We start from the raw sequence: 26769 nt of genomic DNA on the forward strand, positions 1-26769 counted from the left end.
TTCGACCGGCTCGGTTCGGCTCGCCGTCTTCGCACGTGAACGTGGATAGGCCCTCCTTTTATTTGGTGTCAAAATGTTGCAAAATGTTATATATATTTTTTTCCTCCTTTCTGAGGAAATGACGCCCTTCTTCCCTTTGCGCCTGCCCCGGTTTGTTACAATGTAACAATGGGGAGAGAGAGCCTTCACTGTAGCCATATATACTTATTGTGACGTCACAAATATGCCCCGCGCCACGAATACTGGGAAGTGTAGTCGCAGTGGTTCCTTTGTCCAGACGCTGCGGTCGAATGCGTTCAAGATGAGAGGATTATTGCCTCACAGCACAAGTAAAATTACACACACACACACAAAAACAAACAAATCCTATTCATTCAAATGTGAAAACATCTATTATCAGCTTTTTTCAACAAAAAAAAATCCAGCTTGCATAGCAACAAAATGGCTATGTAGGACACCTATACAAAAGGACAGCATGTGTTTGCCTAAAGATGATGACGGAAATAATTTCATTTAAGTGCTGAATGATTTCTAACAGCTGCTTGACTGAGGAGCCTGATGAGGTTTAAGGTGAGGCCACAAGCTCGGCATTTGAAACTGAAAACTGTTCAAACACATTAAGGGGAGAAAAGACAGCAGTCGGCATATAGGTAAGTATTTTAATTTTTCTGAGATGGGGCAAAGATGAACAACATCTAAAATGCAGAACTATTCACTTAATGTAAGCCATACTACGGATTGGACAGAAACCAGCAATATCTTTTTTTTCCCACATGCTGTTCTGGTATGCCAAAAGATCCACTACAATTAGTATTCGGAAGTGGTAATATCTGTTGTGGAGTATGTCTGTTAAAAAGATTATAAAAACAGGCAAAGTAACACAAAATTCACCATGAAAATATTTTTTCAACAATTATCTAGAAATTAATATTTAAAAATGGCCAACACAATGAATTCCAAGTGCTAAATAGGATGGTGGGAATAGATTGTAGTATGTGGACAGAGGCAGGCTGCTGGTGTAGCTACTGCATTCACACGAATAGGCAGTACTTCCATCATTATTCAAGACTCATAAGCAAAATCAACGATGGGTTAACGTGACCACTCACTTCACAGTCCTAACAGTGTTCAGGGCGTTGGGAAATCCTTTCATGTTGACTCACAAGTAACAGTGACAATGGGAATAAGACAGACACTGTTCGCTTTCAAAGGAACCACAGGTGTCAGCGGAGGTCTGAGGATCAGTTCTCAGAATTGCCCTTGATATCCTGATCATTGAATTTGACGCTTCTTGGCGTCCTTTCCTGTGCCTGAGTGGTTGCATGAGCTGTCAAAGCACTGCTATGTTCCTTCCATACTGGTCAAGGTGGATCCAGTACAGTACCTCCACAGGAGTAGGGAGAACCATGTTGCAATGCAGGATTGAGGTTGAAAACTGTAAGGCAGACACTGGGAAGCTGCTTTAAGAAAAAAAAAATTAAAAAAAGAAGCTAAATGGGGGACAACAAACTCTTGATTCTGAAGCTCATAGCTTTGGCACACCAGATGCTCAGTTTAAGAAACTGGAGAGTGCGTCCGATGACGCCTTTAATCTCTTTTCCATGACACATGAGCAACAGAGAAGAAAATGGAACCATTTGATGGAAACATTAGTGGGGCAAGGAGGTGAATGTCACTTCAGCATGGCAACTCAGAACAGAGTCACTCCTTCAAAAGTAAGACAATAAAGGTATAGAGAGGAGAGGGCCAGGGGCCAGGTGCTTCGGGTGCATTTTCCCATTGCAGCCCCTAGAGAATTGTTGGGTATACCCAAACTGGGATGATGGGGTCATCTCCAGCTCATTCCAGGAACGGCGAGGAGTATGAAGCTGTCAAGGGGCTGACAGGGTCGGGTCTAAAAAGGAGAGAGCGGGGCTACACTAATCCCCCATTCAGTCTTCACTTCAAGATGATGTGGTAACCATCATTCGTTTCATCTGGAGGGAAAAAATTGGGAAAGTTATCAATGATAAACAAATCATGGCTCTGACTAGTGTAAACATAGAGAAACATCAGAGGGTAACTCTGAAAAGGGGGCGGTAAAATATGCACCATTAGTACGCTCAGTGAGGAACTTTGTTAATGGAAATGCTGAAATACCTTTCATTGTATCCAAAACAAAACACACTTCATCTTGGAAGTTCTGAATCATCTGTTAAAGAGGGAAAACACGTGTTAGCGCCTAGTTATCTTAAATCTACTGTCCACACAAAATGAGTTAAAGATGACTGGTCTAAAGGCTTTGCCTTATAAGTGACATAGTAGAGGTTTAGCCCTCATACAGGCAGGAACTGCAGAATGCATACAAGACATCTTAGGGGACCTTAAGAAGAAGGGACCTTACCTCGTCACTAACCAATACATGAATGCCAGTGGGACCTTGTTTAAAGATCTGGCTTATTTGCCTGGGTGAGATGTTAAACAGTTGAGCTATCTTCTCAGTGAGCTCGGTAGATGTGAGATCCTCCAAGTAGATAGCATGATACACTGCAAACAGATACACAAGCTGTCATTAGCAAAGACATTTTCGTCCCAAGTAGTTTGTACAAAATTACAAATATGGAATGCACAAAGTTGTATAATGAAGCCTTAGGTTAAGACTTTTGACTATTCAGTATGGTTTGTATAGTATGTGTTCATGGTGACATTGGAAGAGATAAGCATAAACTCAAAACTCAAACCGACCAAAAAAAGTGTTGCTGGCAGTGTCTCCATTTTCATGTTTCACTTGTTGTTCCCGTGCCTGCTGAGACTCCTGGCACACATAAACGGTCAGTCTCGGACGTACCACTCTGTATTTCAAAATATCCATACAAGAAAGGACATCAGCAAAACAGGCTGACATCACTGAACATCTAAAACTTTTCCAGGTATTTCAATACTTTTTTTCTTTTTTTTTTAATAACTGAAAAAGGTGGAGACCCACCGTCCCTTCAGTGCATTGAAGAGCCTTATTCCATCAGCTGGCCCGCAGATCTGAATGACATCCTCTCTTGTCAGCTTCAACAGGTCTGCCCCTGGTGCATAAACAATAGCTTGTTCTTTACATCTGCACCATAAAAGCCCTTCTACTGCACTGAAATCAAATCAATGAGAGGCTTCTCCTGAAAGCCCAGACGGCTGGACGTTACGAGACTGCAGAAACTTCCCAAGCTACTTCTTCTCCTTCCGTGCTCACTCTGCTCTGAAGTGTTACAAATATCCAACGTAAGGTGTATTTAACAGTGAATAACAGCATGGTGGGCTGCTCAATTTCCTTGAAATAAAGAGTGAGTTGGGTCTACCTATTCTGAAATAGTCAATCCAAGTAACGTACTGCAATTAACAGACATATTTTCTATGCCATCTCTGTTATCAGAAGCCAGTTTACCTGAGAAGTTGGTGAAGAGCCGACAGAAGGGTGAGAAGCGGTTTCTATGGAGCCACTGCTGTGCTTCCTGTGGTGTTGCTGCAGGTAACAAATTCTGAGAGAGAAAAGGTGAGCGACAGAAAGACAGAAAAAAAAGGAAATATTTCAAACACAATTTTAGATCTGAGGTGAAATAAGTTTAAGGCCATATAAATTCAAATACAAAAATCAATATGTTGCATTTCCCCTTAACTTCAAATAATAATAAAACAAAAATCAATGTTCTTTTTTTTTTTAATGGGACCATTTCATTAATGCAAACCAGAAACTAAAATACTAAAAATATTTGCAACATGATGCAATGTTTTTAGATTTCCATCTGCATCAGGCATTTTAACCAGCAGAAAGAGGGTTTCACTTTTTATTCTTCCATGATTATTCATACAACTGTTCCTTAACTGCTAACCAGGCAGTTTCCAGCAAGGGCCAACTACACCGTTAGCCTACTGTTGTTAGGATTACAGCTGAAGGAAGAAAAACATTAAATCTAATGTGTGGAACTTGGAATAAGCCTAACTAAAGATATTTGGTGGATTAGATGTTGATTTAGTTGCTGATCAACAGAGGTGTAATGCCAGGACTCAATGTGGAGTCATGTAGAGGTATCATGGCCTAATTCAGGGAACAGCTGTGATGAAAGCCACCTACTTGATAATCCTTTAGGCAACCCCCCCCCCAACCTCCAACACCCACAGCAGATTTCTAAATAGGTGCTGAGCCAAACAGCACAACAGCTACATCAAATCTTATGTATTTGGTAGAAATAAAATACAATTATTGGGAGCTTCGGAAAATGGAGGACAGAACTAAAGAGAAAACTGAGGATGCGCTCTCAAATCTATGGCTACAATCCTGTAAATGTTCTTGCAAACAAATTCTATTACTAGTGTATTTAAGACCACAGCTAAGCCATGAGTATCTTACCATAAAACAAACAGTCTGCACACTATGAGTTTAAACAATACTGCTTAAAATATGAACATTTCAGGTGATGCTCTGTCAACATGCTTGCTGTGTCAACATGAAACATCAATTGTTTTGATGTATGCAAGAAAACCACACACAGGTTCTAATCAACAGATTACAAGATTACACACGTTAAAGAACAAAATAGAAAAATCAAAGAAAGTTGAATCAGTTCATCTGGACACAACGTTTATTGAGAGAGAAATGTTTCATCACTCATCTAAGTGATTTCTTCAGTCTCAACGGACTGCAGGTATCCCCACCCTTATAAAGTGAAAACAAGTCAGTTTCATATGCAAATTGCTGTGACCATTAAGTAGAGTTTCAATGGCCATGTGTACTATTCACAGAGGATTTGGAAATGGTTGCAATCACAACATTATAAGATGGCAACAGATGTACTATTAGGCCTCCCCCCTCGGTTCAGGGATGGTCGTTCACTCTTCACATAGAAGGCCTCTTTAAATTGCCTCTTTTCCACTGCATGGCACCGGCTCAACTCAACTCAACTCTACTCACTTTCTTGGTTTTCCATTGGGCAAAAGTTAGGGATAGTACCTGGTACCAGGTACTTTTTTTGGGACCAACTCCATTGAGGTTCCAAGTGATCTGAGCTGATACTAAAAAGTGACATGAAAATATCACTCAAAAATAAATAAAACAAATAAAATATAATGTATATTTATTTAAATATAAATAAAATACTATAAAATAAATAGATAAATAAATAAAAATACATAAATTCAAATAAAAATAAAAATAAATAAATACAATATAAAAATATATAAATAACATTTATTCATATTTACTTAAATATAAATAAAATCTGACCACTGACTGGTCAGAGAGAAATTGAACCGCTCTGTTTATAACCAGGAAATGCCAAAGCGAGTCTTATGAAACTTGTGTTATAGTTGATAATCTATCTATGTAAAAAATTATTTGTTGTCAGCGAATCTCTTAGTTACACTAATATTGTTCATGTGAAGCACACATTTAGAGTTGGTCTTGTTGATTTTCTTTTCTTTTCTTTTTTGAAAATAAAAAACTCGCGTGGGGCGCTGGTAGACAAGGGAGGAAAAACTAGTCAACACGCCCACAAATGACCAACGGGTTTCACTGTAAGGGGAAAATATTATTAAATATTTTGTTTTCCACCGCCATCTGCAGTGGAAAACAAAATTCCAAAAAGTAAAGCGAGCAGAGTCGAATAGAGTAGAATCGCGTTGAGCCAGTACCATGCAGTGGAAAAGGGGCACTTGACTCCCCGTTCAAACCAGCGTTCCTCCCTATCAAGGATGTGCACATCCTCATCCTTGAAAGAGTGGCCACTCGCCCGTAGATGGGTGTAGACTGTGGAGTCCTGGCCTGACGTGCTAGCTCTCTCGTGTTGTGCCATCCTCTTGGCCAGTAGAAAAGCTATTTAAAGCTGCTAGTGAGTTTTCACTGATTATTTATCTCACTCAAATCAATTTTGGTATTTCTATATAACTGACATAAACAAATTAACCATCAGCAACAAGATCTGACGTTGCTACTAATCATTCTAAATCCTCGTCTCTGCGTTCGGATTCCCCATAAAATCTGATGAAACAATTTAAAGCACACAGACGTGTACATACATATAGCCACAATTAGAGACACACTTGGTCAAGGTTGATTCTGATTCTGATAAAGTTGATTCTGAAATGACCTCATCCCTGTATCCCTGCAAGTACCGGTTTTTCGAAAACACATCTTTCACTCTTCTCTTTAAAACAAATGCACAAGCTTCCAATCGGAGAATGTAGATCTGCGCAACAAGAGGCAATGTTTATGTAAAATCAGGTCGCTCTTCCACAAAATACTACTGCTTACTGGGGTGTGCTAGTCAACAAAAATCCAAAACGCCTCATAGCATCTTTAAGGTCAAATACAGGAAACTGTGCTCTTTACCTCTTTCTGTTGTAAACTATGACTAGCCAACACACAAATCCTACTGAAGTTGGTAATTTCATTATCACAGCAGCCAAATGCAGAGGACTGAGGCAGCTAGCTGCAAATGAATATCTGGTGGATAGGGATCTAACGACACACTCAACTCACAATTGGACACGATTCACAATACGAGTTTCTCACAATTTTTTTTAACAAGAAGAGATCGAAGACAAATTATGACCGAAATTTATTTCTCAGGCAAAAATCTATAAAATAGTTTCTCTTATCTTTTTTTGTTTTTAATCAAATTAAATGATCCTTTTTTATTTCTGACAGGTTATAAACTATGCAAAACAATGCATATTTCTTTTTTATAAAAGTGAAACGGAAAATATTGTTTGTCTTAAATTTAAAAAAAAAACTAAATTGAATTTTAAAACAAAATTCCAGATCAAAAACAAATTAATGATACAAATAAAGAAAATCTCTTACATAATATGTCATAATATGTCAGGTACAAACAAGAACAAGATGAAATCTTTGCGCCTTGATACAGCTAGTAACGCGGTGATGACGTCATACAAGCGAACTCAAAAGTACATAGCGTCCTCCGCTGTCTCAGCGGAGTATTGCGATTCATTTCTCGTCTCACAAATTTGAATTGTCAGCATATTTGTATCGGGGAATTTGTGAGTATCGTTACATTCCTACTGATGAAGCAAAGCTGTTTTGGCTACCAGCAGCTATGGCAGCCCAATCTCGTAAAGAGTCGTCCACCACATCACATCTGTGACGTCAATAGCTACAACTCAGATTCAACAAGATTGTTTTGCTTGGCAATGAAAAAGGTGCTGACAACTGCACTGGCCACTCGATCTCATTTGACTGAAACTTTGGGTTTTAGAGTGTTCAAACACTAAGGCAATTACCCAGTATCAGCACAGGTGTCAGTAAATAAAAACAACAATGATAAAAATGTCTGAATCCACAGACACTCATTAAAACAACAATTACCCATCTGGTCACCAAGGCACTTGTGTACATCATTATACTCTCAAGTCTATACACACCCTTGTGTTTAAGCAGGCATGGAGAGAAAGCTGAGGCGCTATTCATGAGTAAGTGGACGGAAATGTTAACTGTTGTCTTCCAGCCCCTGCAAGGGAATATACTGAAGGACTGTTGAATACCAGCTAAAGTGAACTTGTATTTTCCGAATGCCAGTTTAATTGCCAATTTATACAACACTACACAGTATACTAGAAAGTCTCTCTCGGTATGTCCTTCCTTCAGAGTTTCATTATCCATGACTATATCACGATAAAACAAACAGTCAACACGCTGTGAATAATATTGCTTAAAATATGAACATTTCATGCAACACTCTTTGTCAACAAGAAACATACGTTGTCTTGATATATGAAAGAAAACTACACACAGATTATGCTAACCAACCGGGTGATGACCAAATCCGGACTGCCATCTAAAGAGAACTTGTATTTTCTGAATGCCAGTTTAATTGCCAATTTGTACAACACTACACACAGTATATTAGAAATCCTCACTTAGTGTGTCCTTCCTTCAGAGTTCCTTAACATGCTTGAGACTTCTACAATTACTACTACTACAACAACTACTACTACTACTACTACTACTACTACTTTCAGCTGCTTCCTTTAGGGGTCACCACAGCAGATCATCTGTTTCCATCTCTTCCTGTCCTCTGCATCTTCCTGTCACATCAGCCACCTGCATGTCCTCCCTCACCACATCCATAAACCTCCTCTTTGGCCTTCCTCTTTTCCTCTTCCCTGGCAGCTCCATATTCAGCATCCTTCTCCCAATATACCAAGCATCTCTCCTCAGCAAATGTCCAAAGCATCTCAATCTTGCCTCTTGTTTTGTCTCCAAACCGTCCAACCTGAGCTGTCCCTCTAATATACTTGTTCTTAATCCTGTCCTTCTTCATCACTCCCAACAAAACTCTTATTAGTGTCTTCAACTCTGCCACCTCCAGCTCCGCTTCCTGTCTTTTTGTCAGTGCCACCGTCTCCAAACCATATAATATAGCTGGTCTCACAACCATCTTGTAAACCAACAGTAAACTTGTAAACCCCTTGAGACTTCTATAGTTAGCTGGTCTGAATTGATCATTTGTCTAAGCACACAACTAGATAAACAGGAATAATCTGATCTCAAATATCTCTAACACAGCCAACCTCTCTGGCTAGGCCAACCCAAATAAAAAGCATGGAAAAAATTCCAACATGCCTGTTTGCTCTCACAGTACAAATGAATAGTTGGTAGAAAAAGGAGAGGCACAATGCTTGTTAACATCGCATTTGTTCTTTCACAACTGCCGACAGTTAAATGCAATAACTTAAAACACACTGAAGCCTTTGAAATTCATCACCTCATTTTCAGTTGAGGAAAACGTTTTGCAAGATGTGGTTTGCCAGTCCCCCTCCCCTTTTTTTCCTCCCCAGTTGTATCAAGCCAATTACCCCACTCTTCCGAGCCGTCCCGGTTGCTGCTCCACCCCCTCTGCTGAGCCAGGGAGGGCTGCAGACTACCACATGCCTCCTCCGATACATGTGAAGTCGCCAGCCGCTTCTTTTCACCTGACAGTGAGGAGTTTCGCCAGGGGACGTAGCACGCGGGAGGATCACGCATATTCCCCCCCAGTTCCCCCTCCCCCCCGGAACAAACGCCCTGACCGACCAGAGGAGGCTCTCGGGCAGTGACCAGGACACACACCCACATTTGGCTTCCCGACCGCAGACACGGTCAATTGTGTCTGTGGGATGCCCGACCAAGCCAGAGGGTAACACAGGGATTCGAACCGGCGATCCCCGTGTTGGTAGGCAACGGAATAGACTGCCACACTACCTGGATGCCCGGTTTGCCAGTCTTATGCGATAGTTTTGGCAATTTGATGTTTGCAGTGGGTTCCAGCTGGACATAAATTCGATCATCTGTTCCCTGCAGCGGGTTGTCAAGGCAGCCCAGCATATCACCGGTACCCAGCTCTCAGCCATAAAAGACATTTATCACAAACGCTGCCTTCGAAGGGGTCTCAGCATCAGCAAATTCCACCCATCCAACCATGGACTGCTCTCCCTCCTACGCTCTGGGAGGCACTACAGGAGCCTAAAAGCCCACACGACCAGGCTCAAAAACAGCTTCTTTCCTCAAGCCATTACCCACCTGAACCTGGCCACCCACTGAATGTCTGTAAAACGTTTACACTTGTGCTTTTTTTTTCTTCTTTTTTTTTTTACTTATCTTTAGCTTTTAGTCTTCATCTGTATACATCTTATACTATGTTTGCCATGTTTGTCTATATCTGTCTTGCACTGTTTGGTGAAGCCGCAGCTCTTATTTTGTTTTTAACATGTACCTGCAATTGTTTTTAATGACAATAGACTGAACTGAATTCAACTGAATACTGAAAGAATTTGTCTCTTTTAGAACCACAAATTAGGTCATTGTTCACCTGGCAGTTACAAGTTGGCAATAAAGTAATTGGGGCTTTTAAAATCCATTTGTCCTAACAAATACCCATTTTCTCTACAATCAATTTTATCTCAATTTGAATTAAAACAAAGTCTTTAATTTGTGTAAAGGTTTATGACTCACCCTTGAGTTAGATTAAGAGATCGGTCAGCCATCTTATTTGCTCTTATTCCTGACCTGTACACCACTACATTATCCCTTCATTCTCAGACCACCTGTCCATTGTCTTAGGCTTTTAGTCTTCCAATACCAGCAGGGCAGCTGCCCTAGACATTTCTATGCTGGAAAAAGAATCTGAGGGATCTTTTCAAATCTGTAAAAACAAACGGTTGTGGGGGAAACCCTTTATGATATCTACCATCTATTATGGTCATCTAATAACGCCACCTCAAATGATTTCAAATGATTTCTGACCAATTTCCACCTCAGACCAATCACTTGTCTTTGTTACAGTTGGGCTTTTCTCTAAGGACGCTAACTAGTAGTACAGTAAACTATCAATGTAGAGAAAAGACACAACAGTGCGTCAGCTTTGCCGATGTGAACCTAGTGATAGTGTGAGCATCACTGAAGGTGCTTGGTGAGGTTGGGACAGAGACAGACAGTGAACTACAACTACGTGACCCACACAGAGACTAAGTGCACTTATACTTACATCTACTGTCTGAACAACAGGCTCAGGCTGATGGTTGGGTGATCCATTTCTGACAACAACAACAAAATGAAATAGAGGAATTGTGTTTAAATAACAGTTATCTCCAGTTGTAAAAAAAAAGAGAAGACATCTAGCCTATGTTTCACAAATGTTTCTACCACAAGTACCCCACCAAATGCATATTTATGGTCAATCACTTGTAGTAAAGAGGATCAGTCATGCAGTATTGGTAGAAATCGATGTGCACCAATACCCTTCTGTCACTGGGAAGCTGTTGTGCGTGTTGTTGAAGCCAGGGGATGGGGAGTTGTTGACATAGGTGACCTCAGGCCAAGGAGAGCACTGCAAAAGAACAAGGCTTGTGTTATCCAGATGCTTTGGTAACCAGTAAACCACAGTTAAGAAGCCACCAATTATCACCATCGACCTTCCCTGGTAATCTTGGTTTTACCGCCAGTTGTCGTTGCTATGGTTGCTTTCCTGTGTGTGTTAATTTTGTGTCTTGATGTTTCTGTGGTTTTATGTCATTTGGTATCTGTTTCAGAGTGCACTTGTGTCTGTGTCATCAAGCCATAAAGTAAATAAGACCACATTCTAAGGCTATGATTATGGCATGAAGTTAGTTACTTCATTTTAATGAGGTGGCATCCTCCCACTGGGCTGAACAGAGATCTAGATACTTGAGCATCGTCCTGACCCCAATGGTAAGCCAGTTATACAAGTAATTCCAGCTGGAGAGAGGGGACTTATCAGTGAATGCAGCTGGTGTAGAGTTCTACAAGTTAAACTACAAAAATATCCATTCATCATTTATCCAAGCCACTTATCCCAACCGGAGTCGTGGGATGCTGGAGCCTATCCCAGCAGTCATTGGGTGGCAGGTGGAGAGACACCCTGTACAGGCTGCCAGTCCATCACAGGGCCGACACACACACATACACACATTCACACCTAGGGACAATTTAGTAGGGCCAATTCACCTGACCTACATGTCTTTGGACTGTGGGAGGAAACCCACGCAGACATGGGGAGAACATGCAAACTCTACACAGAGGATGACTCGAGACGACCCCGAAGGTTGGACTACCCCGGGGCTCGAACCCGGGACCTTTTTGCTGTGAGGCAACTGCGCTAACCACTGAACCACTACAAAAATATTGGTGCCATAAATCAAAGAAGATGTAAAGACATGTGACACAGTGCCCCTATCACAAGTAGCCAGGACAGAGACAATTTGAATACTATAAAAAAAAATTATTTTTCCATTCAGCCTCTACCTATACGTATACCTGGGAACACCTTCATAGATTTAGACAAACTTCTGACAAAAAACAAATTGTACAGAATAAGTCTTGACACGCTCCTCTTCCAAAATGACAGAGGGAGGTTGGACCAAGCTAATTTTAGAAATTATTATCAGTCAGCCAAATTAAGGATGTTGGTAACATAGATTTGTAAGGATATGGGTACTAGATGAATCGCTACCATTCCCGATTCAAGCTCATTGCAAAATAGGACAATAAGAAATAAATGGGTATACTCATCAAATGGCACATTACATTAAAGAATAACGGGAAATAGAGATAAAACTATTAATATGAATGGGAGGAGATGTGCCCAAGTAGTAATAAAATTACAATAAGTCTTTCTTTGGAGAAATGTAACTGAAAATTGAAGGAGGGGTCCTTCAGAGTACTGCAGATCACATCCACATCTGCAGGGAGTCTTTCTACACTGTGCTGGAGACAATGTGGGAAAACTGGCAAAGACACACATCTTTTCCTTCGACGTATTTATACATGTATTTATTAACCGGAGTGATAACGGAACATATGAGTAATGAAAACGGTTTATACTCAGAGTCTTACTGTTAACTGCAAGGAAAAGATTACGCTCTGTTGGCGACAACCCCAACCACCAACTGTGGGGCAATAGATAGAAAAACTAACGTGAGCATCTACAATGAATAGCATAACAGACTGAACCTGGGAGATCTTTATTGGAAAACCAGGGGAGCCAGAGATGTGCAAAATGTGAATGCTGACTATTTTTGCCACCAATCCGACAATCCAGTATATACTATGTTCCTGCATAATACAGCTGCATAGAGTACACGTTGAGTACGTAAAACCAATCCAATTTAGGTAAGATATGCTTGACAATTTAATGGCTCTGCAAAAAGAAAAAAAATAGCATCACAGCTGTCCACTAATGGTTTTATTTTTTTATTTTTTTGACAAATAACAAAGTAAACGAACTATACAATAGCTCTTAAAAATATGAACCACTGACCAAACAGAAAGGAGACTCCAGAGAGTAACAAGCAAACTCATGTTCCTTTGAATGACTTATTTTTAAGTGCCTTATCATACATACTAGGCATGTTAAAAGTAGCTTGGTTACTACCGCCACATGATACACTGGCATTTCAGACATTACAAGTGGCTGTTGGGCTGCTTTCATCTTCCAATTTAAAGAAGTTCCACACTGCAGTTATTTCAGCCGCTTGTTGTTGTTGACTTTTTAAAACACATGCCCCACTGCTGCAAGCTGTGAGACGATGTCAGTTTACGACCCCTATGGTGAATTTACAATACCTATATGACAGCTGGTGTAGATGGAGAGTAAGGGGGTAAGATAAATAAAGAATTAGAATTTGATCAGGCTTAATATAGCTGATACTGATCAATCAATGTGAAGGGAAGTTCTGGATGTATAGTATGTTCATGTAACAAACAATTAATAACAAAATATATACCGAATATAAAAATTATATACTTCACCTAAACAAGCCCCCCCAACTCAATCTTTTTTCAAGCCATCATTGCAAATTAGACTTTATTTTCTATGACTGAATGGTTAAGTTTTTTTCTGTTTTTTTTTAATCATTTCATTATCCTCATCCCTATACATTCCATTGACCATACATCCTGAATACACATGTAACATTTTTGCTCACCTCTGTCAGGATGGTGGTTTCATAGGAGGGCTGGTACTTCTCCTTCTCCTGAGGTGCCCTCTTCTCCATTTTCTCCCTGTCGGTCTTCTGCTTCCTGTCAGCACCTTTAGGCTAAAACAGATAAGCGTCACTGACACAGCAATCAGTGATCAGATTACCATGGATCAGTAGTGATACAACCAACTTACCCATTAAGGTGTTTAAAAAATGTTTTAATCTTTTTGCACTTTCCTCTCACCTTAAAGACTTTCACCTGGCAGGAGGCGGAATGGAGGTGTTCTGTGTACTCCCCGCTCTCGTTCTCTTTGAAAGTGTCGATCTGGATGCGGAAGGGAACACCTTTTTCTCCTCCATGTTTGCGCATGGTGAATTCTGTGCTTATGCAGTGAACCTAAATTGAAAAGGTGCATACATATTTGAAACCCAAACAGGTCAGTATATCTTTTAGCCTGAGTCAGTAAAACAACAATATATATTTGACAAGAAGCTACACAGATTTTAACAAAATTGTTTATTTGTAACTATTTCCCTTAGAAATACAGTAAAGTTTGCCAAAGTGAATGGATGAGTATGCTAAATATTGAAACATTAGGGCTCTATGAGAAAGAGCCCTGGTTTATCTGAGGTCAGCGCCAATCAACATTATAAGAATGAAACTCAGTCAGAATCACACAGAAATATAAGTTACATCTTGTACTAGCCAAACAACCGTGCTGTTCGACATGCTACCTGGATAAAAACTGAGGTTCTTTTTGATGGGTCCCATAGGAACTCCACAGTGTTAAGCTGAGTAGGGTTAGCCCTGGGGTCGATCATGCCAACTGACATTGGGATATCTGCAATGGATCAATGTGAAACAGACTGTTACCACATGTGAATTTGTCTACGCATGCCATCTTCACCACAACATTGCTGCAGTCTTTTATAATTCCACTGCAACATCTAGGGTCCAAACCAAACCCCCTACTAAGCTAATGTTAGAGATCTACTTATGTCACGTAACCATAATGGACATGTCTCAGGCATGTCTTATGAGCAGTCCTCTTTCAGAACTGATAATATCTAAACTCCACTCTGTTGGAAGGTTAATATACATACACGGTTGCACAGCAATATTCCTGTGACACCAAAACACAGCATAGTTTTTAGCAATCACTTCTCTCTCTCTATGTTCATTGAAGAGAAGCTAAGCTCACCCAAATCAAGGATACGATCCCCAGGCCGATTCCAGCGCCAGCCTTCCAGCTGCTGGTGCTCTGTGTACTGAAGGCGTCGGTCATGGAACACCACGCGGATGATGCTCTGGAATTCACAGGCCAATGTTAGCAAAATATCAAAGAAAGGCCCTGCTGCAGCTGCCGCTAGATCTGACACATTTACACTGGAATGTAGTAGCACATATTAAGACAGTTATATCTGTGAGTTATCTATGAATGAATTCCCATGTTAGGATCTTACCTTCACCATTTTCCCAGTGATCTCAGGCAGCTCCCCCATTTTCTGATTATCAAGCATTCGAATTTCATAGGACTGTCCTGCAATGACCAGTCAACACTATGAATAATGATGTTGAGATGTAAGGTACAACATGGTGCTACAGTGACACATGTACTAATTCTTTGACCATGAATGCATAGTTGTAGTCTAATGTTTGCAGTCATACAACACACAAACAAGGCTTTTGTGTTTTTATCTAGTTATTTATTACCACTGGCTACAAAATCACACCAAGTCCACAGGAGCACTGTCACCGTGATCCAAATGCTGACCTTGGTTGAGGTAGGTGAGTGTTTCATCGTGTAGTTTGACAGCAGGTGAGGTAGCTGCGCACAGAACATATTGGAAGGGAAGGATCTTGTTTTCAGTCTCTGGAGGAAGGTTAGACTCCTCCTGCTTGAAGATGGGGAGGGCAAGCACATCGCTGGAGAAAAAGAGACAAGAGAACAGTGTAGTCAGTCAGCTGGCAAAGTCCAATTCCATAACTGTATGACACACTTACAACTTTCTCTTTGGTTTCATTGAAACGTGAATCCCTGTATTCAACTGTTATAATTCATTACTTCTATCCTCAACAAATAGACCAAGAATATAAAAGATGGATAGTACAAAGCTATAAAGAATCAGTAGCAACCAGTGGAAAACTAACTGGCTTCTGATATCCAAATTTGCAGTTCATTAAATAGAACGGTGTAATAGGGGCAACAAAACCAAATGCCAAGGTATCCCGCCTGTCTATCTCATTTCTCTTCTCAACAGAAGAATTTCAGTGTGGAAGAGGCACTTTGCAGACTCTAGAGTATCATGTAACAGAGCACTTACTAAGTCAACAAAAGGACACAGAAAGGGAAAGAGCATTCTTTCCACGGCAAAGCGATGTGCCTGAGTCAGCAAAAATCTAGAAGAATTTCCCAAGACTGCCGATGAATAAAGTCTTTGAGGTCATTTTAAACAATAGGCGAATATTGAAATTATGATGAAGGATGAACAATTTAATCAAAAACACATCTATAAACACATTTTTACTATAAGAGAACAGCAAATTGCTGACCAGTGATGAGCCAACACTGATACTCAACTCAAATTTTGTGAAGCAGTATTCACTATCCAGTGATCACCAAGCATGTTGCTTTGCAGTTCATCTGTTCCTAAAATTATATTTGCAATTCTACCATGTTTAAGTGAAAGTCCTATTCATATATTAAGTATTTATCTACAAATTATAAAAGTAATTATCGAGCAACATTTCTGTTTAAACTACACCCTAATTTTGCAAGAAAATATATACTGATGATAAAAAGCAACCTGACAGGACATTTTGAAGCAAACTGTACTTAACAAAACGGAACAGATAAAAATGGGGCAATCTTCTTTTATGAGTGGGACTGGCATCAGCTCAAACAACCCCAATCACAGTATTCCTCTTCAGAATAGTTGTTCTGTGCATAAAAGCCTATCAAAAATTGTGTGTAGATGAACAATGTTGTGACCTGTTATCTGACGCTACCTTAGATGCACTGACTGTCTTTAAAATCTTTCAAAGAATACATGAAAGGATTTTCTTAATTTCAGCCCCTTTTGTGGCACAAAATACAACACAAGTGCACCAACTGCCTGAAAATCTATGATCAGTCAGTGGGAATCCTAAAACGTATTGCATTTGCATGAAGACCAAGTCATGCAAGAGTTTTATAATCATTCTTAAGGACAAATTAGTTTGCAGCCTCCATTACTATAACTGTAAAATAAAACACTGTAGCGCATGTGCAGCTCCCAAATAAACACATACATGTTACATTAGTTTCCACCAGGTTCAATCAAACTACATCAAACCTGTTTGTTGGATTGAACAATTTAAGTGGAAACAACGTATTCTGACCTTTCTAATCTTATACTGTACCTCATACTGTATGCTCCAGCTCCAAGCTCTTGGCCAATACCCGAGAGACTCGCATCAAAGTCCTGGACCAGACCTGACTCAATCACTTCATCAGTGAGCGGCAATTTCAGAGCCCATGCCATGGTGACGATGTGTAGATCTTGCGGAGTGCTATCCCCTGTAAAGCCCAGTTGCCGACCTGTGCCCAAAGAAATTGCAATCTGGTGGAAAAAGCGGAATAAACCATGGGTCACCCACAATAACTACTGCCACAGATATCAATTCTTTGCGACGAATGTCCTGTTTGAGATCTCTATAAGTAGTGAGCAAAACTTCCAAGACTCATGTTTAAATGCATCCCACTTATTAATTCCGAGGAAGCACTGACAAAACCAAGACATCTGAGCCATAACACCCCCCTTTTCCTTACTCACAGTATGATTAATAACTTACCTTTAAGTCAGAGAGGCGCAGCTAGTTGCTAATACTGCAGCACATTCATGCCATCACCTCTCGCTGTTACGCTCCAGTACTAAAATAAACATGTCGAGGGAACCACTTATCGTACCCTGCTAGCCAAACTAGGTAGCTAGCTAGCTACACTTAGGAGGAAAATGTAAACGTTTCCAATGCCAAGGGGAACGGGTATTAACGAAAAAGAGAGGTTCTTGTATGAATATCCATTAGTCAACCCAAGTCACGACGAAATCGAACTGAAAAAAGTGAAAAAGAACGACATTCTTTTGTTTGTTTACCTAGTTTCGTCAGGAAAAGAAGCTTCCGTAATTTCCGGTTCGTTTTCTTCTTCGCGTATCGTTTTTAGGCATCCACCTCCAGCGTTCAGGCGCTCTACCGCCACTTACCGACGCGTTGTAGAGCCCTAATTTGGATTAAACCAAACTCGGAAATTCCTCCTCGTTGTAATTTTATACCTCTCTGAGGGCGCCCAAGATGGCGACCAGAGCGGCTGTGTCTTATTGCACCTGAGCGACATTTAGGGGTTTCGATACCCAAAAGTTTGTTTTGTGTATAGCTTCGGTCATGGTAATTGTTCTAGCATAATACACATACCATTGTTAAGTAGCATAATTTGTTTGCTCGAAGTAATTACCTCAGAACTAAGTTTAGTCTGCTGATAACTCTGCCTGCTGCTGAAACACCATTAAAGAGTCCAGAAATGAAGAGAACCAAAACTGAACCTACGCTGCTCAAGCTACAGAGCAACATAGTTGAGTATCTTAACTGCAACGACTACTGAGAGGTCAGGCAATCTAGAAGAAATTGTGAAAAATAATAGGCTACTGTTAGCATCGACTTTCTGAAAAGATCACTAGAATTTGCATTCAAAGAGGTTAACGACCTTAAACGTGACATAAAAGCAGTGACAATGACTTGCACGGAGAACAGCAAGAAAGTAAAGGAGCTGGAAGAGGCTGAGACATGCCGTCGTAGATGGGACCTATTCATCGAGGGAATTCCCCAACAGGCAGATGACAATATTGTAGCGAATTCGGGGGACAACGCAACCACAGGAACTGCCGCGGCCGGGAAGCGAACCCGTATCGCCCGCACCGCAGGGGACATCGCTAACCGCTCGACTAAAGGGTCAGACTCGCGAGCCAGCCGCCAGTGTGTCTCCTTATCCATGCACGTTACACTACCCCCCTCTTTCGGGAAGCGCGTCCCCGCGTTTAAGCATATCAGCTCCTTCACGCCTCAGGGCGCATACGCTTCCGATGGCCTTACGGTCGCTCCAGCCCACTTCTGACACCATTGTAGCGAATTCGGGGGACAACGCAACCACAGGAACTGCGGCGGCCGGGACGCGAACCCGTATCACCCGCACCGCAGGAGACATCGCTAACCGCTCGACTAAAGGGTCAGTCCCGCGAGCCAGCGGTCAGCGTGTCTTCTTATCCATGCACGTTACAATATCAAGCAGCGGGTCATAGAAATCTGCGGCGCTGTCATTCCCGAGTTCAGCGCTAAAATACTGTAGCGAATTAGGGGGGCAGCCCGGGAACCGCCACAGCCGGGACGCGAACCCGTGTTTTCCGCTCCGCAAGCGACAACGTTAACCAGTCGACTAAAGTCGTCTACTTAGCCATGCACGTTACAGTATCAAACCACGTCGACATCGCTCGGGATCCAAGGAGCAGAACAACAGACAGAACAATCGACCAGTTCTTCAATTTTGTCTTTATCTGTGTAACCGGTTATTTTCTTGCCCGGTGCGGGATTCGATACGGGGTGTATTGCACCACAAGGCGACATCACTAACCGCTCGACTAAAGGGTCTAACGGGTCTTATTAGTAGTTTACATCTCTATGTTCGACTAATGTCGGGTATTCATGAGGCACTGAAACCCAAAGCTGTTTTTTCCGTAGGGGTGGAAATCTTTCGGAATCTCACGATTCAATTCGATTTCGATTCTTGGGGGTGACGGTTCGGTTCAAAATCGATTGTCGATTCAGAAGGATTCCCGATTCAAAATCGATTGTAGATTTGGTACATAGGGGTGCTAATTTCAGGGTCTACTCCAGTCCGCTGCGCGCTAAGAAAGGCGGTGTGGCGAATTATGACACGAAAGCAGATAATGTGAACACACGAGCGTCAACCCAAACCTTTGTCAGTGGACAAAAAAAAAACAAAAACCGACGCGATGGTCTGTCGTGCTTTAGCTCAATTGTCTGGATCATAAATCTAAAGCCTTCGTTGTCGACTGCGCTGTAGGGGCGCAGGTATTTTGAAATGAAACAGGTGATTGATCTGAGATTATTATTATTTTGCCGTTCAGAATCGGTCGGGAGTTTGGTGAAGTGGTGCAGTGTTGGTTGTTTGTTAATGCTGCAGGAGGTTGTTGTTCCGCTTCTTTCAGCTCTGGGTGATGGCGTGAGACCTAACGTTTGTAGTGTTCCCGAAATACTTAACTTTAGTTTTGCAAATCTTACGTATTGTAGCGAATTGGGGGGACAACGCAACCACAGGAACTGCCGCGGCCGGGAAGCGAACCCGTGTCACTCGCACCGCAGGAGACATCGCTAACCGCTCGACTACAGGGTCAGACCCGCCAGCCAGCGGCCAGCGTGTCTTCTTATCCATGCACGTTACACTGCTTATCCATGCACGTTACACTACTTATCCATGCACGTTACACTACTTATCCATGCACGTTACACTACTTATCCGTGCACGTTACACTACTTATCCATGGACGTTACACTACTTATCCATGCACGTTACACTACTTATCCATGCACGTTACAGTATTGAATGAGTCTTCCGAAATGCGCCCAAACGCTTGCCTGCAATGATGACGGGCCTGGCTGAATTTGTTGCTGCTCCAGCTTTAGAAAGGCCACCAAGAGCTAACGTTAGCAGCGACTGGCTAGCCACTGTCGCGTTTTCCGGAAACCGGAACAGGTGCGTGGCAAGTCAACGTCGCCAGCAGCGAGGAGCCTACTTCAGACTGGGGGGGGGGGGGGGTAAAAAAAGATTTTAAAAAACGATTTTGGGAATTTGTGAATCCATACAGAATTGTATAAGATAAGGATTTCCCCCACCCCTATTTTTCTGTACTGCAAAACGGTTCAATGCAGGCTTTTATTTTTTACATGAAACACACGCATGTTCATCCGGTTTGAGTTTACGTAAGAATCAGTGGGGCGATAATATCTGGCTGTCTTATGGTAGCAGCCATTCTGCAGGGGCTGCAATATTGAGAGGTTCTTTCAAAGGGACCCTTATTAACAGCAAGACCCGCCACTCTGGAGGAGGATGGATTCTTTTTACAGTCACCATCAACAGTGAGAGATATTTGTTGGGAAATATATATGAGTTCAACTCTCAACAATAACTTCTTTATTACAGGAATTGGAGGAAGAGGTACATGGCATTAAGGATGTTTTTCAAGATATCAAAATTACCCTGGGAGGGGGATTTCAACTCAGTGTCTGATGTAATGTTAGATAGCCCCCCCACCCCGCCCCCTACTAAACCTAACATCACAAACCCAGAGTTCAGGGCCATGTTCTGGTCTTGGTGTTATAGATATATGGAAATCTAGGTACCCAAACAAAAAGGAATACACCTGGTGTAATAAGGATAGATCCAAGCAATCAAGGATTGATTTATGGTTGACTTCAGACATTCTTGATAGACAAGTGGACAAAGTCTGTTGAACCATCAGTTCTTAGTGATCATAGAGCCATTCATCAATCTGTTAACTTGGGCTGTCCTGGGTCTTATAAATATAAAGGGTATTGGAAATTCAACTGCAATTTATTAAATGACACATTTAAAAAGGAATTCAAGGACATCGTTATCAGTCACTGGAGTCAAGCACAACTAGAAACATCTTATGGGAAATGTTGGGAGCTAATGAAATATAATATGAGACAGTTTGCCATTAAAAGAAGTAAGGACATTGCTAATTGACATTGGAGGGAATAGCGTGATCCTCCCACGCACTACATCCCCCTGGTGAAACTCCTCACTGTCAGGTGAAAAGAAGAGGCTGGCGACTCCACGTGTATCGGAGGAGGCACGTGGTAGTCTGCAGCCTCCCCGGATTGGTAGAGGGGGTGGAGCAGCGACCGGGACTGCTCGTAAGAGTGGGGTAATTGGCCAAGTACAGAGAAAAATGAGGGGGGGGGGCTGTTATTTGCAAGTAGATTTAAAATAGACACTGATGATAAATGTGTATTCTGTAAAAATGATTTTGAATCTCTGGAACTGCCCACATGTTAGCAAATTTTGGACGGATCTATCAAATTTAATTCTTAGGAAAACATCTTTCAATCTTACCTTTGAATTGCAAGATATCCTGCTTCTCTCTAACCCCATTTATAAAGACCCCAACATGACTTTTGTTGTAAATTTATTAATTATTCTTGGCAGATTCTTTGTGCATAGGATGAAATGGAGTGGGGAAAAAAACCCCAAACTAAGCGTATTCCTGATAGACATGCAAAACTACATCAAGACCATTAATTTTGAGAAATTGAATTTAACATTTGAATAATGGATCGTACCCCTGTGTTCAATGTTACATTTATGTACATTTATTGTTTTCTTATTGTAATGTCTTGTATGCTTGTTGTCATTTAAAAAAATAAATATGTTTTAAAAAAAGAATAACTGATGCTTGTTTGTGTGTATCTTTTTTTTTTTAGCTTTATTGGTGTCGGCAAACGATTTGGTGCATTACCGCCACCAGCTGGAAAAGAGAGTGGACCAGAATGTTTATCCATCCATCCATCCATCCATCCATCCATGATCCAAGCCGCTTATCCAAGGTGGGGTCACGGGACGCAGGAGCCTATCCCAGCAGTCACTGGGCGGCAAGCGGGGAGACACCTTGGACAGGCCGCCAGACCATCACAGGGAATGTTTATTTGCTTAAAAAAAACTTCATCCTCTCAATTAAACTAGTTATTTCTGAGAGGGACTAAAAGCCTCTGTTGGCAGCTGCTGCACACCTTCTCCAGAAACTCCCACAACACTCAGGAATGTCCTTGCGGCAGCAACAATTATGTCAGTTCTCTCAGATTTCCTTTCAGCAGTACAGTTAATTACTATTGCCCAAAAGGCCAAAAACCTCATCTGGCTATTACACAGGCAAAACCCAGCATGCCTCCTAACTGACTTGTCCTCCTTAGCTCCTTGTCTCACATCGTTCTCGTTGTTTCTCGCCATTCTCTCAGCAGCTTCAGCATACGACAGTCCATTTTCTGCTCTCATCTTATTCACTTTCTCTTCCTTACTTCTTTTTGGACACTGTGCTGACCCCCCCCCCCCACCATATCATGATTTGCCTTGCAGTGCAGGCACTTTGCTTGCTCGTTCTCCGCTTTACACTCCTCCACTCTGCAGTTGTCCCTCCTACATCTCCTCCTACAACTAGGAGTCAGGGGGCAGGCCCACAGGAGAGTGATCAAAGAGCTAGCCGACACTGCTGAGAGGACTAGCCACTGGATCTGGCTCAAAAGGGGAGACGCCGTCTGGGCTGCCAGGGTGAACAGCTAACCACAGGTCGCACACCCAGGACCGATCAACCTGTGGTGGGCCTGCCTCAGCGGAGGGTGTCTTGTGATAAAAGGCCGAAACACCCTGTGATGCTGAGGTACACAACTGACGATGTGTCCTGGTGGTGGCAATGTCACCTTGGCAGACATCTCCAGCTTGATCTCCACTGAATCTGTTGCAGTGCAAACACTAGGGATTTTAACAACCAGTCCTTTTTTGAATCCACATCTTCTGACTCCCCTTCAAACTGCAGCGACGTGTCCATATTCTTGACAACAGAAACATGTGAGAGGAGCTCTCTCGTTTGGCGTCACCCTGTAGCACACATACGCACGGTACACTCTTTCCGGCAGTTTCTCTTCAAAAACTCGAGCACACAGACTTACTGTCCTCCGTCTCCCCTCCACAGAATCTCCTCGTTCTTCTTGCCTCACACACACCTGCAACATCCCGAGACGACTCAGCCTGTACGGACAGGGGCACGCCACTTATCACCCCCTTCATCTTTGCCTTTAATCCGAGTGGGAAGCAAGTCACACAGCAATTATCTTTAAATACATCAGTCTTACGGGCTCTGTCTCTCTGACGCTTCGATGTACAACCAGTGATAACCATCCCACTTCTAGTTATCCTGATCGATCGCACACCCCCAAGTTTTCTCCCTACAATCTTTCCGATCTCATGTGGGCCCTTGACAATCCCGTTTCCTCTTGTCGCGGCTACCATCCTAACGAGATACCTCTCCTCTGCTCCCAGTGACTGACTAGAATCACTTGAGCAAGTCCATGTATTCCCCCTCTTTTTCTGATTTTCAAACCCTCTCGTGTCCTCATTCTCATTTCGCTCTCTCCGCCTACGACTCTGGGGCCATTTCCGCCCCTACGGAAACATCCCATCAGCTCTGCCCTCCATTGAGTTTAGCCCTGCTTTTTTTGTGTATGTCAGCTACTTTGCAGTTAAAACAGTTGCAGCAAATTACGCTGAATTTTCCGGAAAAGTGGGTAATGGTCCCCAGGTGACTTCATACAATTTTGGAAGCTACTGGGTCAGGGTCACGGTCAAGGTCATGAAAAAGGTTTTAAGCCTTACGTTTTGTCAAAATTGGTTTGATTTACTTCAGACCTTGACTCAAAACTTCCGATCCATTGCTGTAGTGGGAACTACATTGTTCTGAATGTCTGCAGTGGTCAAAGTTCAAGAGGTCGACTGATGGGATTTGTTGGGCCTGACACTTTATCAGTTCTGCTTTTATCACATTCTGCTTTTTTGATAATTATACATTTAACTGGCTTTTAAGAGCAATCACATTCATACCTGTGGGATGTTTCGCAATATCTTCTTAAATTGTACTGGACCTGGGGGCATCCAGGTAGCGTGGTGGTCTATTCCGTTGCCTACCAACATGAGGACTGCTGGATTGAATCCCCGTGTTACCTCCGGCTTGGTCGGGCGTCTCTACAGACACAATTAGCTGTGTCTGTGGGTGGGAAGCCGGATGGGGGTATGTGTCCTGGTCGTTGCACTAACGCCTCCTCTGGTTGGTCGGGGCGCCTGTTTATGGGGGGGGGGGATAGCGTGATCCTCCCACGTGCTACGTCCCCCTGGTGAAACTCCTCACTGTCAGGTGAAAAGAAGCGGCTGGCGACTCCACATGTATCGGAGGAGGCATGTGGTAGTCTGCAGCCCTTCCCGGATGGGCAGAGGGGGTGGAGCAGCGCCCGGGACGGCTCGGAAGAGTGGGGTAATTGGCTGGATACAACTGGGGAGAAAAAAAGGGGGAGGGGGGTCCCAAAAAAACATTGTGTTGGACCTGAGGCATAACCCTAAATAGTGACGTACTCTTTAGTATTTCTACCCATGTAAGTTATTGTATTTACTCTGTGTTTCATAGCAATGTACTTCTTTCTGCACTGGTTCAAATCTGCAAAACAATACACAACAGCAGAGGACGCTTATTAAATTTGTATTTTATTGCATCTGAGACAAAAATGACAACGGTAACCAAAGTTTTGCTTTTCCCATATCTCGCAAGGAGCGGCACCGATGTGCTGTTGAGTTAAACAGTCTTTATGTGTTGTTACTCGGGAGTTCAGCTATCCCATGGCCAAAGCCTACGCGTTTAAAAATGTATTTTTCATCGCTCCACTGGGTTTAGTAATGTAGGTCAGAATAATGATAAATACTATGTAACCCAAAACATTGGCCATTCATGTGTAACCGCTGGTAATTTAAAGCAACGCCTCTAATATTTCCACCTTTTGAACGGTTACATCTCTGTTGCATCTGCTCTAAAAAGGCAAAGGTAAAACTGATGAACTGCACCATTGGGCAAGTGACATTCATGAATAATGCATAATGATCACTTTTTCAAAATGCACCTGCGTTGAAAGTATCTCAACCTCAGCAAACGACGAGTCTTCTCGTCTTGATTGTAATTTCGGGAGCACTTTGCCAGATTTTCAGTTCGGAGAAAAATCTGAAAAGCGAAAGACCGGACGACGACGACGACGACTCGACTCTCCTGCGAGCCCGACTGCTCCCTGCTGACGCACACGAACGTCACGCGAGCAGCTTGCTTCCCCCCCACAGTTGCTAAAGTGCAAAGAACTCTCTGACGTATCGGCAGAGAGATGAACTGCCTCGCTTCTGCCCCGGTACAAAACAACCCCACCGAGTGTTCGTAAACCCGTCTTTCACTCATCCGGCTTCAAAAGACGAACCACAACACTTAACAAAATCCACTATCCTCTCGATTGATCAGTTATTCTGAATATGATTAAACCTACTGTAATGTGACCGGTTATTTTCTTGCCCGGTGCGGGATTCGATACGAGGTGTACTGCACCACAAGGCGACTTCGCTAACCGCTCGGCTAAAGGGTCAAAGGGTCAGACCCGTTAGCTAGAGGCTAACGTGTCTTATTAGTAGTTTACAGTCGTCACCCTCCCCGGAAGCGCGCCCTCGCGCTTTGTTTTTCCCGCGCTCCGAAGAGACTTCTGAGGATCTGCACACTTCCGGATCCCACCGCTGCCACCGGTTATCTTCTTGCCCGGTGCGGGATTCGATACGGGGTGTACTGCACCACAAGGCGATATCGCTAACCGCTCGGCTAAAGGCTCAGACCCCTTAGCTAGGGACTAACGTGTCGTATTAGTAGTTTACAGTAGTAATATCCAAAAAGTCTGTTGTGACCGATTGGCAATGTCTTTAAGTTGACGTCATCATTTCCTCAAACCAAGGTCATATTTCACAAATACGCTTGGCGTCGCTCGACAAAACAAATCACAGCAGAAGTGATGAAGGGCCATGTAAGAAAACAGTCACAATGGTGAACCAATAAGGAAAATCCCCACCCCACCCCCCCTCCCCCCGGAACTAAATATTAAAATTGAGCATCATATGCACACTACACATGAAGTATAAAACCATGAGAGCTGGATTACCAGCTATAAATTTCAGAGCTACTTTGGTGGCACCAGCGATTACCCAGATATTAGTGATGTCGGTCATTGTGCCACAGTAACATCGCCATGGTTTGTCAAAATATTTGTGCCGTTTAAAAACGATTTATAACGGTATAAAACCACATGTATCAAATTCCATCTGTTATTCTTCAGCGGGACATTGTGTAATATAATAAAGAACCATGCAATTTGACTTAGTACCAACCTCACAGATATACTGTACACATATACACGTTAGAAAACGGATTAATAACTCACACCGAATACTCTCTCGATAAACCTAATCATTTCCTTCATTTTATGATATAGTTCATATACTCTGAAACTTAACGGAGCTTACTGCATGTCAATATCTGCTCTACTTAACTATCCTTCCATCTTTGTAAATGGGCAGCAGCTCACATACGAGCCCCCCCCCCCAGGGCTTACCAGTCATCTTG

General features: G+C 42.4%; 1 protein-coding gene across 1 annotated transcript; it reads right to left on the minus strand.

Annotated features, from left to right (window-relative positions):
* Nucleotides 1-652: 652 nt before the first annotated feature.
* tfcp2 (transcription factor CP2) lies at nt 653-17523 on the minus strand. The gene is made up of 16 exons (XM_056273544.1): nt 17291-17523; nt 16859-17058; nt 15231-15382; nt 14920-14996; nt 14658-14763; nt 14191-14297; nt 13700-13852; nt 13462-13572; nt 10756-10844; nt 10503-10551; nt 3410-3503; nt 2966-3056; nt 2725-2831; nt 2384-2526; nt 2140-2191; nt 653-1976 (listed from the first exon to the last, which is right to left on the minus strand). Exons 2-16 carry the CDS (start codon nt 16978-16980, stop codon nt 1939-1941), a joined length of 1491 nt encoding a protein of 496 aa, XP_056129519.1. The 5' UTR covers nt 16981-17058; nt 17291-17523; the 3' UTR covers nt 653-1938.
* Nucleotides 17524-26769: the final 9246 nt, after the last annotated feature.

Source organism: Lampris incognitus, chromosome 2, assembly GCF_029633865.1.
Source record: "Lampris incognitus isolate fLamInc1 chromosome 2, fLamInc1.hap2, whole genome shotgun sequence".
In the NCBI taxonomy this organism is placed as follows: domain Eukaryota; kingdom Metazoa; phylum Chordata; class Actinopteri; order Lampriformes; family Lampridae; genus Lampris; species Lampris incognitus.

Bases quoted from the DNA above. Each gene is read 5' to 3' on its own strand.
- tfcp2 (XM_056273544.1), bottom strand. From the start codon at position 16,980: ATGGCATGGGCTCTGAAATTGCCGCTCACTGATGAAGTGATTGAGTCA. The intron at 14,298-14,657 runs GTGAGCTTAGCT...GATCCATTGCAG, and splicing joins GGATCGTATCCTTGATTTGG to ATATCCCAATGTCAGTTGGC. The intron at 2,527-2,724 runs GTCGGTTTGAGT...ATCTGTTTGCAG, and splicing joins TGCCAGCAACACTTTTTTTG to TGTATCATGCTATCTACTTG.